General features: G+C 37.4%; 1 protein-coding gene and 1 non-coding gene across 2 annotated transcripts; both read right to left on the reverse strand.

Moving 5' to 3' along the window:
* Positions 1-6,145: 6,145 nt before the first annotated feature.
* TRNAS-CGA (transfer RNA serine (anticodon CGA)) lies at positions 6,146-6,227 on the reverse strand. Its single transcript has one exon. It is a non-coding gene; the product is annotated as a tRNA-Ser (tRNA).
* A 375-nt stretch (positions 6,228-6,602) lies between these two features.
* On the reverse strand, positions 6,603-11,467 carry LOC150090057 (peptidoglycan-recognition protein SC2-like). Its single transcript, XM_090390163.1, has 4 exons — positions 11,376-11,467; positions 11,065-11,247; positions 8,165-8,370; positions 6,603-6,746 (listed from the first exon to the last, which is right to left on the reverse strand). Exons 1-4 carry the CDS (start codon positions 11,455-11,457, stop codon positions 6,603-6,605), a joined length of 615 nt encoding a protein of 204 aa, XP_090246289.1. The 5' UTR covers positions 11,458-11,467.
* Positions 11,468-16,246: the final 4,779 nt, after the last annotated feature.

Genomic DNA, 16,246 nt, shown 5'->3' on the forward strand with positions numbered 1-16,246 from the left:
GCATATGTGAATCATGCATGATTGCATCTGGGTTCGGGTGCTTCAGTCTGGGAAGCTATTTGTCCGGTCTGTGGCTCCTGAACATGTACCACTACGGTGGTTTTTTTTTTTTTTTTTTTTTTCTCCTTGGTTCTCGGGTTTGGGCGGCCTGAGACCAGGGATGTTGGCACCCAACAGTATTGCACTTCCTCTGTTGGGTGCAGGTTAGTGCCTTGCACTTCAGTATACAATAGTAGAGACAGGTCCGGCTCCACGTGCCCAGGGTCGGGCATCAGCCTACAGCTGAAGATATCAGCTGTTTCCTGATGGCAGAGTGACCTGACATAAACAACATACTAAGTTCATAAACATTTCTTTAATACAAGTTTAACCTTTCCTATACAAAATTTGACTATTTTTCTTTCGATATAATTAGTGTAATTTATATCTAAAAATGCTCTTGTTTTGAATATTCAATTTCTTAGCTATGTTTCAGGCCCACTTTACAGTTATCTGTTTTATTTAAAGAATTAGGTGGAGATGGGCATATGCCTGGGAACCACCCCGACACAGTATACACACACACACACACACACACATGTCCACAGTGGCAGACAGGGGTGTCATTCAATCCGAAAATGGAGAGTTTTGCTCTTGTTGCGCCGTGTCCCGTGAGTAGGTAAGATGTCAGTAGTCCCAGTGAAAACCATTTTGGGCATTTGGGAAACATTAGTTGATTATCCGGTATGAATCTTCGGGTGACTTCCCCTTTTGTCGAAGTCGTCCAGCGGGTTTGCCAGACCTGTTGTAGGTGGGCGAGAAGTCGTTTTTTCTCAAGTTTACGATCGTTCACCGGATCAGTTGTATAGTCTAGGCAGGCGATTTCTCTGCTTTTGGACAGTTGATAACTGTTTCCATAGTGCCAAAAAGACACCGCGCGACACATTAATCCAACTTGCTATCTCCCTGCAATTGCCTGGCTTCAAGTCGTCTGCTGGCCCGCCTTCTCAAGGAATCATCTAAATGACGATGACTTGCCATCGTGAGTACTGGAGATGTGGCTATTCCACTGAGCAAGCCAAAAAACGAGAATGAAGTATTGTTGTCGCAACCCGTGCTTTTATAAGCATGAATAATTTGCGTGATGTGCTGCTCTATAAGGTGATAGATAGATTTCTATTGGATACTCGGAATTTGCATTCCAGGATGATTATTATCAAATATTCGTCTTTGGCAACACTGTTCATAAAACCATATTCATGAAAAACATTTTGTTCCGTTAATTTTGTTGAGCAGTGTATTACCCCTAGATATTCACCTCACATAGTTTGATAAACCTTTTCAGTTATAAACACCAGTTTTGAACTCCCCTTTTTTGAACAAACCAAATCTGCTACCATTCTACGATTTCTAATACTGATCGTAAACGCCAAGTTTCCATGTCCTATGCTTTATAAATTTATTAGGAAACGCTACGATTCTCTAATCAGCCATCGAGACCTTCCTCTCCCCAGCTCCAATTGCCTTGACCCACTGTTGAAAATCACTTTTGCAATTTCCGCTACATTGTCAACTTCCTTTCATCTTACAGCCATGATAAAAGGACGACATTGGCAGTAGTTGTGCAATGTCAGTATGCTATCCAGTGTACAACTCTTTAGAAATGGAAAGTAAAAATACCATTTAAATGCATTGCTGAATATCTGATAAAATAAAACAGATACGATATTTTCTATCACTGAAACCTATAAAAACATCTCTTTCCGATTATACTGTTTTACTAGCAAAATATAGAGAAGAAACCAAGCGAACCAACGATCCAGATGTTTGCATTTTCAATTAAGATAGGAATATTGAGCAGGTCAAGTTTTAAAAGATCTTTTTTTAGTAATCTTTAATTAAATATGTACTATGCCAATTATTAGAAAATATTATCTCAAGTCATCATTGAAACTGTTCCGAAGCACAAAGAGAGAGAGAGAGCAAATACATTGTTCATATCAAATGAATCGTTATAGCTGAGATTTATCTTTATTGCAACCAGTGAATAGAAATAAAAGGATTACATAGAGGATTGATGCAAAACCCATAACAGCAATAATGCCAAGAAAAAAAAAATTTTAGGTTTTATGGAGACTAGAACTCGAATCGTTGGATTCAAAGTGCAGCGGACTGATCATTACACCATGGAACCAAACAAGTAACGAACTACAGTAGAATAATTGTGTGCATAACCCTCGAAGCATCGGAAATTTCAAAAATTCCAACATGTACTGAGTACCTACAATGCCTGAATTTTGAGGTTTTAGTGGTGGGTAGACAGAAATGGGTAAGTGAAGTGAGGGAACGTTGTCACCTGTTTGATTACTCCTAGAACAGAACTCAGAATAAAAGGAAATCAGTTAAACGGTGGACAAAGGAGTTAAAGCGTGTTTCCTGAACCATGGAAGGATGCCCTATTAAAAATATTGTTAAATTCTCCAGAGAAACCTAGAAATGTGCCAATTTCGTAAAGATCAATTGCTCTATTGCCTGGTTTGGATAAGGACTATGATAGAATGCTGACAGAAAGGATAAACTACTATAATGAACAGAATCGTCCAATTTCGGGGAAACAATTTGGCTTTACTCAAGGAAAAGGAATATAAGATGCATTAATACGACTAAAACACGTAGTAAAAGAGAAAATGTTAAGCATATAATTGGAATCTTTAAATATTTTGATAACCTCAGTTGGGAGAGTGTTCTAATGATGTTGAGGAAGGCTAAATATTCCTCACAAATCTATAATGCAATTAAAGATTACCTCAAAGATAGATATGTGACAGTTAAGAACGAATAAGAAGCAGTAACAAGAAAGGTATTGAAAATATGTCTACAAGGATCCGTTTTTGGTCCACTAATCTGGTCGATAGTGTTAAAAGATTTGTTGAGGAAAGAATTTCAGAATGTCCACATGACTGTCTATGCAAATGACTTAATTATAACAGTAGAAGGAGGATCTAGAGCAAAATTGTAAAAAAAAAAGCAAAGGGTATTGTCAGAATTGAACGACTGCTGTAAACTACACAGATTGTCCATTTCTGTATAAGAAAACAAAGATTTTGTTTTTGAATGGGAGACTACCTATAAGAAGATATCAGTATATAAAGATAAGAGAGTTGAGTCTGCAATCAGTAATGACTTTGAACTATTTAGGAGTGCATATAGATCGGCATACGAAGTTTATTGGGCATATCAATGCAATAAATGATAAAATTAAAAGATTTGTAGGAATGATATTTGGCATAACCAGGATTAATGGGGTATTTTGTCAAGCCCCTGGCCTCCTGACTGTGGCGGGCACATTATTGTATCCTTACTGTACAATAAAGATTTCTTCTAAGGGAAAAACAATAATTCTTTTATATGAATGTATCTTTGCGCCGATAACAACTTACAGAACACCAATATGGTTAGTGGAAGGAAAGCAGGAAAAGGCTAAACGAAAGCTGTATTCAATACAAAGAATAACGTTGATGCAAATGTTGGTAGTGGTGATCGAGCAAAAACGCACTGAAAGGGACATGTATAGTACCTTCAAAAGTAGAGCTAATAATCCTTTTTAGCTGTAGTATTTATTTATCACATTAATATTAGTCAAAATTGACTAATTTATTACCGAAACGTTTTAGCTGTTGACCAGTGTTTTCATTAGTTATAAGAATCGTAACGAAGGATTTAAAAAACTGATAAACATGTGCCTTCTGAATATTTCATGAGTTTTACTCCTGCATATAATTGTACAGGAGCTGAACAAACAGAACTGGTATTGAAACAGTTAGACGATTTGGGATTACCTTTAAAAATCTGTACTCAGAGATACAAAGCGGGATTCTTTAGAAACATCCTGGATCATTTTCTGTACCTTGTTCTTGTCACTCTCTAAATTTGTTCTAAATGACGCAGCTTCTTCACGAGAAATAGTGGGATATTTTCTATAGTTCAAGAGTTATTTATATTTTAAGTGGTTCCGTATGTGTTAAAAAATCCACATTAACTGCCAAGTGTGTCAGCACAAAGTTGTGCTGCGACATTTGACACGCTTTTTTTTAAAACCTCTGCGCTATCAGTCAGTTGAGATATATGATGCTTTAGTAGAAATACATAAATTATCAAATGTAGATAATTCAGTTCGGCAAGAAGCGCCATTTTTAGCCAAAATACTTCCTTGTTTTAAATTTGTATGCAGTTTGATAGTTTGGAACGACGTTCTTGTGAAAACTAAAGTAATTTTAACCGAATAAACGCGATAGATAAAATTGAAATGTTTTTAAAATGAATATCTCCTAAATGTTTTCAAAAAACTTATTAATTTCTTCGAAGGAAATTGCAGCAGAGGCTGATATACAAAGGCTGGTTACAAGACGCAAAAAAAGGAATTTTGATTATGAAGCTGGGGACGATGTAGGTGATTATTCACAGGAAAAGCTTAAAGTTGTTGTTTTTTTTAAAATATTTTATAATGTACTTGATATTCACAAAATGGACCTAAAAACAGTTCTGAATCACAGAAGCGACATTGATACTGCATTATCTGATTGAGAGTATGCTGATATTGATCGAAATGACCTGAGTACCGAACTTTAAACTCTAGCTTCATTCTTATCGCCAAAAATGAGTCCAATTTACGTTTTCAATAACATTTATTTTCCCGATTTAACAGACATATTTCCGAACGCAGCAAATGTGTTGCTATTTCTTTTAGCGTATCGATAACAGTGTTAGCTATTGAAAACGAGATCGCAAATTCACTGAACTACTCGGATGCTATTGACACATTTGCTCAATTAAAAGCTCGACTAATATGTATTTAAAAATGAGAATTATATGCCTTAATATTTTTATTTTTTATATATCTAATTTTTCTGTTTCTGTAGTTTTTTTTTTTTTTTTTTGAACTAATCGTATCAGTGGAAAAGTGATGTTTTTACATTACTGGTTCAGACTGCATGTACCTGAATAGATGAGATTTATTAAAATATTGTTGTATTTTTTTAAATTGTTGATCGAAATGACCTGAGTACCGAACTTTAAACTCTAGCTCTCGGTACAACATTACATAGCACAATGGCTATTGTGCTGTGTAATGTTTTGTACCGTTGTTCATCTGGCCTTTTAGCCGATGGGCCCCTAATGAGACCCACCGTTACCCACACTCCAAAGTTCTGTAAATAGCTGACTAAGGATTATAATATTCCGTGTAACGACGAGGTGTTTCCACAGTGGGATGTTCAAGTTTGCGAATAGTACCGGCTTGGAGATTGTGAAGGGCTTCCTTGTGGCCCAGTTCATCGCACGTACCAGTATTCTAATCCAAGATGGCGTTTCAGGTAGGAGGGTGGGGCAGATGACCAAATCACTGATGTGTACAAAATGGCTGGGACGATACGTTTCTGAGACATACTGGATGATTAGACTCACATTACAAAAACTGGTGAGCTCTTGCCGAATTGTCCACATGGCAGAGAAATACTTTCTTCTGGAGTCCATGAAGTGAGGGAGGAAAGTGAGGTTTTTGGTCCCATGTTAACCCGAGATCTTTGTGATGAGAAACCTTCATGATTTCGGAACTATTAATGATAGTAGGAATGTGGTTCTTCATTTTATTTTTTGTGAAAGCGAAAGTGACTTTCTCTGATTTTCCTTTATTTATAAACCAATGGACTGTAGATACTCTTCAAAGAGTACGAGTTTCTGTGTTACTTCATCAGAGATTAAATGGGCGAAGTTGGGATTCCCTGAAGTGATGAATAGTTTCAAATCATCGGCATAGGACAAGAAGTCCTGGTTAACTAACAGAAAGTGTTCTGGTGCAGCCGCAAATAGCGTCGAGGAGAGGACGCCCCCCCCTTGTAGGACACCTCTGAAAATTGTGTAACTTCGCTGAAGTACCGATGTGCGACTAGCAGATGTCTAGGGTGAAGCTTGATGCTAGGACTTTCAAGAGATTGCCACTGATACTGAAATGGGATTCCAGAATGTGCAGGAGGGCAGGAATGGATATCTGATCATATTCTGCTATTAAAAAAAAAATCAGGATGGTGAGGAAAACGTACAGATTATGCGCACACCGCTCACTTTTACGACAGTAACACCTGGGATAAAAAAATTAGCACGTGCTATTCGCAGTTGGCAGGATTCGAACCTGCGCGGGGAAACCCCAATGGATTTCGAGTCCATCGCCTTAACCACTCGGCCACAACTGCCCTTGATGGGTGGCTTATTTTATTGAAAAATATAAAGAATATATATTAAAACGTAGGCTTTGAATAAAATAAATTTCGATTTCTTGACAGATTTCATGCTTACCTACAGAATGCATCAGAAGCTTATTTAAATCAAACGATAACTCTTAATTTGGAAAATGGAAAAATGTTTGTAAATTACAGCAGTGAGAATATTCGGTTATACACAACTTCCGGTGTTTATACTGAACATTATTTATTTCAAGGATTTTCTGAACTAAACATGATACATCAAATTAAACATGGTACATCAAACTAAACATGATACATCTTAGCACTTGAAACTTTCTGATATTCAAACACCGAGATAGCTGGTGTTGTCGGGTCTGTGAGAGACTATCCACGACAAACATACTTTGGCAGTTTTCCTCCTTTAAAACGTGGCCATTTTTTGATGATATTGTAGAGTATGGTACCTGGACATAACGTGCAAGACGCATCGCGATGTCCATGCAATTGGTAATTCTTAACTATTGCTCCCTGTAGAAGAGAAAAAATAACTACTAGTTCAATATAGTTGAAATAAATAGCTTATTATTTAGAATATTAAAAAAAACTTCTAGTGTATAAAACATTTTGTTCCAGAGATCTGTTTGAGTGAATATTTTACACGAAATAATCTCATTAGAAAAAGAATGCCTCTGAAGAGGCGGCAAAAATTTCCCCTAAAATTACCTTTTCGTTTTCTTCTTTTCAGCCTTTTTTCTCATTGTTAATGCTCGTAAAATAGCGTAGAAAAACCTGCATTTGTTTTTATTTTTCATAGAAACGTGCATTTATGTTTTTTTTCAAATGTTGAGTTGCCGTTCCTTTTCGTTCGTTCTATTTACCCTTAAATTACCTTTTCTCCTTTTCTTTTTCGGTTTCAATTTTGTAGGAAAAAAAAACAGCGAGGGCTAGGGAGCGGCAGCCCCCACCAAAAATTAGTGATCGCGAAAAACGTGCATTTTTGTAACTTGAACTTTTAAATTTATTGGATTTATCCTTCATTTTTAGCCGCCATATTTGTTGCTGTGTGCCACGTGCCATCCGCGTGTCACTTGACATCCGTGGGCGAGGAGAGGAGGGGGAACGCAGTGAGTGGGCGGAGTCAAACCCGACAATCACTGCTTTCCCCAACCTCTCCTCACCGCCATTTTTGGCGGCTGTACCCGATAGTGAATCTCTACCTTTTTAAGATATCTTTTTCAGGATATTTTTAACGTGTACACAGACTTTTGGTTCATCCTGTATATAAATCGGTAAACTTGGAAATTCAACTTGTACGCTTGTGTAATGTATCCTGCCACCATCCCCACTAAAAGTAAAAATTTTCAAATTCATCAAATTTATTTACAATGCTCCTAGTATTAGCGTACATTCACGTGCAAGTGTTCTTACTCTTAGTTACCCTAACACAGTCGATGTATTCATTTGTTCTATGATGGCCCCCAGCAGGGCTTGAAATCCCAGACACCTTGCCTTCCAGGCTGCATCCCTGTAGGAGCAGCCTCTCCTTTTAACAAGCACAGACCACGCTGAGAAAAATTCTACCTCATGAGCCTTGCACATTCTCTTCAGGGCCGAATTGATTGACAAGGCTCTCAATATATACTCCCTCCTATCGTGTCTGGGCAGAACTGCCGACACTTTCAAATTCAATCCTACCTCGCGACTATATTCTTTCGATCCGAATTTTTTATTTATTATTTTTTTATTTATTAATACCGCGTTGCAGGAGACTTTTCTGCCCTCGAGATAGTTCGCGTTCAGGGTTATCCAGGGAATTTCTCCTTTGTCATTTTCAGATTGTTAATCCTATCAATGCACTTTTATCCGATGGAGCACCAACTTTTGATATCAAAGGTGTTTGAAAGCCTTTTAAAAAAAACTATGGAGACAAGAATGAAAATGCTTACGTTTCCAACACCGCACTGGATTAACTTCTGCGCAGCATTCAGCATGGCTTGACTGGGAGTGGTCTTCTCGAAGTTTCCTATAAATGAGATACCAACGCCATTGCGGTTGTAACCAACAGTGTGGGCCCCTAATTTCCTCCAGCCTCTTCCCTCGTATACTCTTCCATCTCCTCCGATGAGAAAGCTATATCCAATTTCACCCCAACCTGAAAAGGATGGAACAGAAAGAATTACTGACGAATTAATTCTTTTAAGATTGGTTTAGTACATTGATAATATATGCGCTATTTTGCAGTGAACTAACTGTTAATTGAAGAAGTCGAATCGGAGAGAAAAAGAATAGCAATCGCTTTAGATTCTATCTATTTGTTTCCATCTAGATCTTCTTTGTATATTGTGATATAACTGTATTATACTTTGTTTTCAGCTGTACTTCTTTATTATACGCCTACATTTCTCGCCGGAGCAAAGCATGGTGGAACCAACAGCTCAGTCGCGAATTTCACAATAAGCAAAGGCTTAATGCAAAATGGAAAGCCACGTCAGACCCAATAGACAGAATAGCATATTCAAGAACCCGTGCCCGTTTAACAGATGTAAATCTAAAGCCATGAAAGCCTACATTGATAAAATACATAAGGTAGGGAAGACACCGTTTAAGGCAGGACATGATTATTTCCCTCAGCAAATTAATCCGATCGAATGGATTGACTACATTACAAGTTTGGAGCCCAAGTCTGCGTCAGACCGTAAGAATCTTCACAACAGTTGCCAACGAGATACCCGCACATCCATCATCATTACAAAAGGAGAGCTCATCCAGGCCATCAATAGTATCCCACCAACATCATGTGCTGGATTTGATGGAATCCCACAATTTATCCTTAAGAGCGTAAGTGTTTTCTTCATGGATGCGCTTCTAGAAATCCTAAATGGAATTCTTGCAACTCAAAGTTTCCCAACAGCCTGGAACCAATATATAGTTCAAGCAGTTCCAAAAACACGTAGAGCTACCTCAATATCACAGTTCAGGCCAATTATGAAAGCGTCATGCATCCTCAAAGTTATGGAGAAGTACCTTCTTCCCATCTTAACCAACCAGGTTCTCCCATGCAATTCACAATTTATCCATTATGCACTGAAACGCAGGTCCACCATCACCAACCTGCTGGCAACCACTAACACCATTCTGGAGGCTCTACAAGACAGGGAGGAGATGGCAATTGTGTATCTAGATATCCAGTCTGCCCTCGACTGCATTGACGTCCAGCGCCTCCTTCAGCTTTGTGAGGAGGGATACCAGATTAAAGGATTAAAGTCGCTTCTTACTACCAGGGCTCTTCACCTGACCGATGAATAAATAGGGCGGAGTTCTGTCTGGGCTCCTCTTTACTGCTGCCATTCACCCATTCCTATAGGAGGAAAGGGATTTTCTCATATATGCAGATGATTTGAAGCTCCTCTATCGCATCCATGGGACCGACCAACTCGAGACTGCTTCCTATACCATCAACAACAGCCTAAAAGCTCTAGTTACATACTTAACACAGTTCTTTCTCCAGATTAACAGAAATAAATCTGCACAAATGGTGTTCTCACTCAAATCACATCCAACTCAACTAAACCTGAAAATCCATGGAGCCTCCATCCCTCCAGTAACCAAGCACAGAGATCTCAGGGTCATCTTTGACCCTAAGCTCAGCATTAAACACCATGTGGCAGATATTCACAACAAGGTCAGCCGATCCAGATGGCTTGCTAAACAACATCTCCTTCATCTCACAGAGTCCCAGTACACCATTCAATATATTTACCGGTTTCTTCAGCCAGTCGTCACCTACGGATCTGAAATCTGGGCGTCGTTGCTGCCGACGCCCAGATTTCAGATCCGTATTCCAGATTTTAAAAACCATGCTAAAAACCATCTCATCTGATGAGTACTGGCTGCTCTTCAAGTACAAGAAGAAGTACATACTTCAGAAATGACCAAACTTCTAAACTACAGCAAAGTCTCAGAACGGATCTTTACCTTCCGCTTACTCGTCACCATTAAAATGATAGCGGGTGAAATCAACACGCCAAGTTTTTGGCAGATTTGTAATTGGAGGATCCCCCCGAGACCCTTAAGGGGCCCTCCCTTCTTTACAGTCAGTGGCGTGGGGGCTCAGGAAGAGCGACAGATTCCTGCCAATGGAAATGCTCCAAAACGTCCAAGATATGGATGCTGACTACAAGAAATTCATTGAGAACAAATCCTACAGAAGACGTATCATCAGGGAGCAGCTCTCATCTTCAACCGAGTGACTGTCACTATTTTCCCCTGATTGGTGTGTTGATATTGTAAAATAAAAAATTTAAAAAAATCTGTTTTCATATGTGTGCAACTTAATTTTTTGTTGTTAAGAGTTTTAGTTCGTTTCTCTGTTAAACCCGCATTTTTGCTGTTATGGGCATTGCATCAGGCATCCATGTAAAATTTACTTATTTTCACTGATTGCAATAAAGATATTATATACTTATATGTTTCCTTATATTTAATTTATCAATGTTCTCTGTTTTTTATTATATTGTATTATCTCTGTTAACGTATTGCAATATATCGATTGTATTATTATTATTCTTCTTATTATTATTGCAATAAAGATTTCTACTATTAAAACACTCCAAGAACAATTAAAAAAAACCGAACACCTCCTTTCAAATATTAAATTAATGTCAGGCATACGCAATACCACTCGTGTTACAAAACGGAGCCAAACTACTCCGGGTTACGTTTAAGAAAAAAAACTCGATTTTTCTCCTTTTAATTCCATTATCAACTCTATATTTAGCACTCTGCAAAGCAATCCTCGAATTAATAAACGTATAGTATCAGATTTCAAACTAACACAAAATCTTACGTTTGTTTTGGTGATCTTTCTGAATGCTCTTAACCTGTGTTATGCAGCTGGCCTTCGTGGAACAAGCTGTACCTGCCGTATGGTGGATAAACACGTGCAAGACAGGCTGTATATTTGGAATCGTTGTTGTCGGAGGCCTTGCTCCCCATCCCTGGCGGGTTACAATCTCGATCCCACTACATCCTAGAAATATATTTAACATACACTGAATTGAAATACCACATATGTAAAGTGAAATACCACATATGTACGTTAACTAATAAAGTACAAATTGATAAACAGTGGCTTCCTTCTCTCTCTCTCTATCTTACCATCGGATCCAGTTACGAATAAAACCAGTAGAATTGACGCAGACAGAACAGGAGCTAATAATACGACGTTGAAAACCATCATTCCTTAATCGAAGGATTGAATCTTCTATAACAGCGATGAATACAGCTGGAAAAGTTGAAGTCAGCACTATTTATTAAAAGCAGACAGACCACTACATTGGATTACATACTCCACCCTATCCCTTTGAAAATTGGATACGACTGGTGCCACGACTAATTTCTCTTTCATATATTTTCTTTGTTTTTCCTTTGTGCTTAAAATAACTCTGTTTTGCGTTTAAAAGGAATGGGCGGAAAATGGTGTCTATTGTATGAAACGTTATATTATTGTCATATATACAATACGTCAATAATAATTGTATACTTCATTTTAGATGTATGCAACAAGGTCAGAAATATTCTGATTAGAAATTCAAGTTTTGATGACATCAATACTTTATCGCTTGTGGGTTGTGGAACACTATTTTGCAACCTGACAGTACACGACAGAAGAAAAATAAATGTTTTATTTTTATCCTTAGCTAACAACATGAGATGCGTTCTTTTCAGTACAAAACAGTGGGTAAAACCCCACACGAATATACGAGGAATCCTGTATTCTACCATCGACTACTTTTGCCAGTGGATGGGGGAAATTTATGGAAAAAAGAAATATAATCAAATTTGCAAATTTACTAGCGAACAAAATGAGAAAACCAGGCGTCTCTAAATGTGTTTATCCAAACTAGAGAAGATGCAGTGACGAGGGTCCATTGGATTGCTTTCGTTACAAGCTTACCAACCTCAGTAATCCACGAAGGATGTTTCATATGAAAAATGCTCTTCAAAATGGAATTCTGAGATACCATAGACGCGCCGACAGGTTGCAACTTGGGAGATCACGATCTCAATCAAGATCTTAATTCAGTGTTAATAACTGTAGTAGTAGTAGTAGTAGTAGTGGCATGTGATGCAAGAAAGCAAGTGTATGAGCTTATGCAGCATCAGCCAAAAAAAAAAAAAAAAAAAATCACACCATTCCCTCCAAATGCCTATCCAGTTCCTCCTTAAATTTATTCAACCTATTAACTTCCACAACGACAGATGGAAGTTTGTTCCAGCAATTAACCACCCGCTGGCTAAAGGCAAATTTGAATTTATGCCCCCCTTAGGTTCGTAATCTGAACAAGTGGAAGGATCCCATCAGAATTCAGCGTGCTCAACCCATTCAAGGCCTTATACAGGGTGTTTCAGTTAAACGTTTCAGAACTTCTAAGAGGGGTAGGGTACATCCTGACAACTCGAAATCATATAGCAATGTGGGGTCGGAAATGCTTTCCTGAAGCGGTGTTGTGCACAGAAGCACCATAAAGAAAAGAGACCGTAAGTGAGAAATCGTTTTAATAATACATGAAAAGAAGCAAAAGGTACATGGATTAAAGTAAGTGTTCGAAGTTTCTTCCACGGGCTACAATGCGCGCCTCACATCTCCGACGCATGGACATCCGAACATTCTGGAATACTCCAGGCGAATTTCGAATTTCTTCGGCAGCTACTGCGATTCTTGCAACCAGCTCCTCAGCATTGTTAACAGGGGTGTCATAAACTAGCGATTTCATATGACCCCAGAAATAAAAATCAAGACATGATAGGTCGGGTGACCGAGCAGGCCAACGCACGGGACCACCACGTCCGATCCACTGTTGACCAAATGTGACATCCAGGTAGTTACGAACATCTCCGCTCTAATGGGCAGGGGCTCCATTGTGTTGGAACCACATTGTCTGTTGCGTCGATGCAGAAATCTGTTCATCTCTCAAAAGTTGTGGCAATACTTGCTGCAGAAAGATCACGTAGATAGGTCCGGTTAGACGACACGGTAACAGGTAAGGTCCGATGAGATGATCTCCCATAATACCGGCCCATACATTGACCGAAAATCGAATCTGTGCTGCACGACGTCGCACGACGACTTCTGTGTACAATACCGCTTCAGGAAAGCATTTCCGACCCCACATTGCTATATGATTTCGAGTTGTCAGGATGTACCCTACCCCTCTTAGAAGTTCTGAAACGTTTAACTGAAACACCCTGTATACCTCAATCAGATCACCGCGCAGGTTTATTATAACTGTGTATAACTGTTCATTATAATTGAAAGAGGTGAGTTTCATAGGAATAATTTGTGTATTTTATATCTATATTTGTACTTCTGCAATATACGTACATTGTAATGTAATTTATTGTTTAATTATTCATAACATAAGGCAGATACCCTAATATAAATGCATGAAAAACTTTCATTTTATGTTTAGGTACAGTCGCCTGCCGAAACGAAATATAACTCAAAGGTTTAACGATGATATTAGAATTAGGCATGATTTAGGTATTGACTAAATCATGCAAGAAAGCGGACTTTTCCGGCACCTGGAAAATAAAAAAAGAAGTAAAGAAAAAATCAAGAAATCAAAATACTCCCATCGCCAGTTTTTAACTCCACTTTCACCTAACTTATAAGTAACTCTTGGATTTCTGTTTCCCAAGTGCAAAACCTGACATTTAGGAACATTAAACTTCGATTGCCGTTTTTCAAATCATAGCTGTGACAGACTCAAATAATTCTGAAGCAACAATATATCGTGGTTCTGTGGATACGATACGGATACGGGCTCAAAAGAGTTGAAAAGTGTTGTAAAAATTATGTTTTACCTGAAGAAGTGCTTCGCAAAATGGGTACACAAGAAGCATATGATGAGGAGGTATTGAATTTTGACTTTAATTAGATATTTATAGGTCACCCTCTTATTTTATATTAAAAACAGAAAATAAATAACTATTTATATATAATATATTTTTTAAATCCTTACAAACAAATGAAGGCTAAATCCTATTAATGGGTGCCATAAAAAAATATATGCTTAAAAAAGTTAGAAACAATTTAATAAATAAAAAATTAGGGAAAATCAAAAATTCAATTAACTTTCGAAACACAAAAAAATTTACCTTTCTTATTTATTTATTTCTAAAATAAGATAATTAAATAATTTTTCTTTAGAAAATTTTCTTCTAAATAGAAACTCATATAGATAACCTTCTAGTAGACTATCTTGTGTTCCAAACTGGTATTTTAATTTTCCTTTGTCATGTAACCAAGTGTTTTCAATATTTTGAGTATGAGCACTTGAATCATCTGGAGAAACAAAATTATAGCGATGAATAACCTCATCATGGGTATAATTAATGTCTCGGTAGAGATCTTTATATGCAGGCCATCCATCACTGATGATTCTTGTACCTGGTAATATTCTCTCTCTTATAATTGATAATAGAGTTGTTTTATCTCTATTTTCTACTGTAACTAAAAAATACCGTTTGATAATTCTTTCGGATGCACCAAAAACCCATTGTGTTCCTATTAGTCGTCCTCAATTATATTTTCTTTTGAAAAATGCTCACTCATCAATTTAAACTTCGATAGATTCTGAAATCACCCCTAGTTAACTATCTTAATCAATTATTGATATCATGCATATCTCCCTCAGATCTTTGCATTTTTCAATAACAATGTTTTTATTGATATTTAAATCAAGAGCAATGCAATCTTGATTCCAATTTTGGCAACAGAAGTATAGAGATAATAAATTTTGAGATAACGATAATCTACTATCATTAAAAAATGATTTATGTCTAATACTCTTTGTTTTACGGCAAGGTTTCTTACAACCCCATCTAAACATATCAGTTTTACATTTACTTTTTGTAAGCCGGATTTCAAGATTGCAAACTTCACAAAAAGCTGTGCCGACCGGGCTAGCCAGGTGGGTAAAGTGCCTGCCTAGTACCCCAAAGGTGGCGGATTCGAATCCCGTCTAGGACTTGGATCAGAGTAAAATGCAAAAACTTTGGGAGGTGCATTATGGCCACAGAAGCTGATGCGCTAAAAAAAAAAAACTGTTTCAATATTTTGAGTATGAGCACTTGAATCATCTGGAGAAACAAAATTATAGCGATGAATAACCTTATCATGGGTATAAGTATGACGAAAAATGGTTGGCGAAAAATGTAATTTTTCGCCATCCAAGAAATCCAGTGATCATGCCATAAATTCATCAACTCCGTTAAACGGTTCTTGTTATTTTTGACTTGTTCCTCAGAATAAACTGCATTTAATATGCAATTTGAAAGTTTTTGTTTGGACATAATATTGAGGTCTTAAAAATTTTGATGGCACCATTAATAGGATTTAACCCAAATGAAAATTTCAAAAGTTAGCGGGTTAAGTGTTAAAAATAGCGGATTTTGAGCATGCGGCTAGCGGGAAGTATTATTAAGAGTTGGCAACACTAGATGCCAGTTACATGGTTGGTTTTGGATCTTCCCTTCTGTTTCAACGTCCGGTATATCGCATCCAGCAACCCGCCCCCTCTCTCTGATTGCACGGCTCTGCTCTTCCAAAGGATTTAATTAAAAAACTGGACTATTTTTCTTTCAGACAAAGCAGCGATTATAATCTTCGGCCTCCACCACCACCACCACCACCACCACTCGACAAAGAAAAATTCTACGGATGAACATGCTTCTGCTCCAGTTTTGTGCAACCAAACGAATTTTAGTGAGGAAAGATCTAGTTGGCTGAAGTTGGCTGGTTAACACGGAAAATATAAACTAAGCAAAAAGCCTAGATTTTAAATATTATTTATTTAATGAAGCTAATCAACCTTTATTATATCGTTAAATGAATCTTATCTAATATATGCATATTAGATAAGATTCATTTTATAAAAATAAGAAGTAATAAGAAACAGTTCCGATTTCTTAATATACTTTGTACACTAATTTTTTTTCCTTTCGTTGTCACCTTTGTGTTCCAT

This window comes from Mastigoproctus giganteus, chromosome 2 (assembly GCF_048544385.1).
Source record: "Mastigoproctus giganteus isolate SK-2022 chromosome 2, ASM4854438v1, whole genome shotgun sequence".
NCBI classification, from domain to species: Eukaryota; Metazoa; Arthropoda; class Arachnida; order Uropygi; family Thelyphonidae; genus Mastigoproctus; species Mastigoproctus giganteus.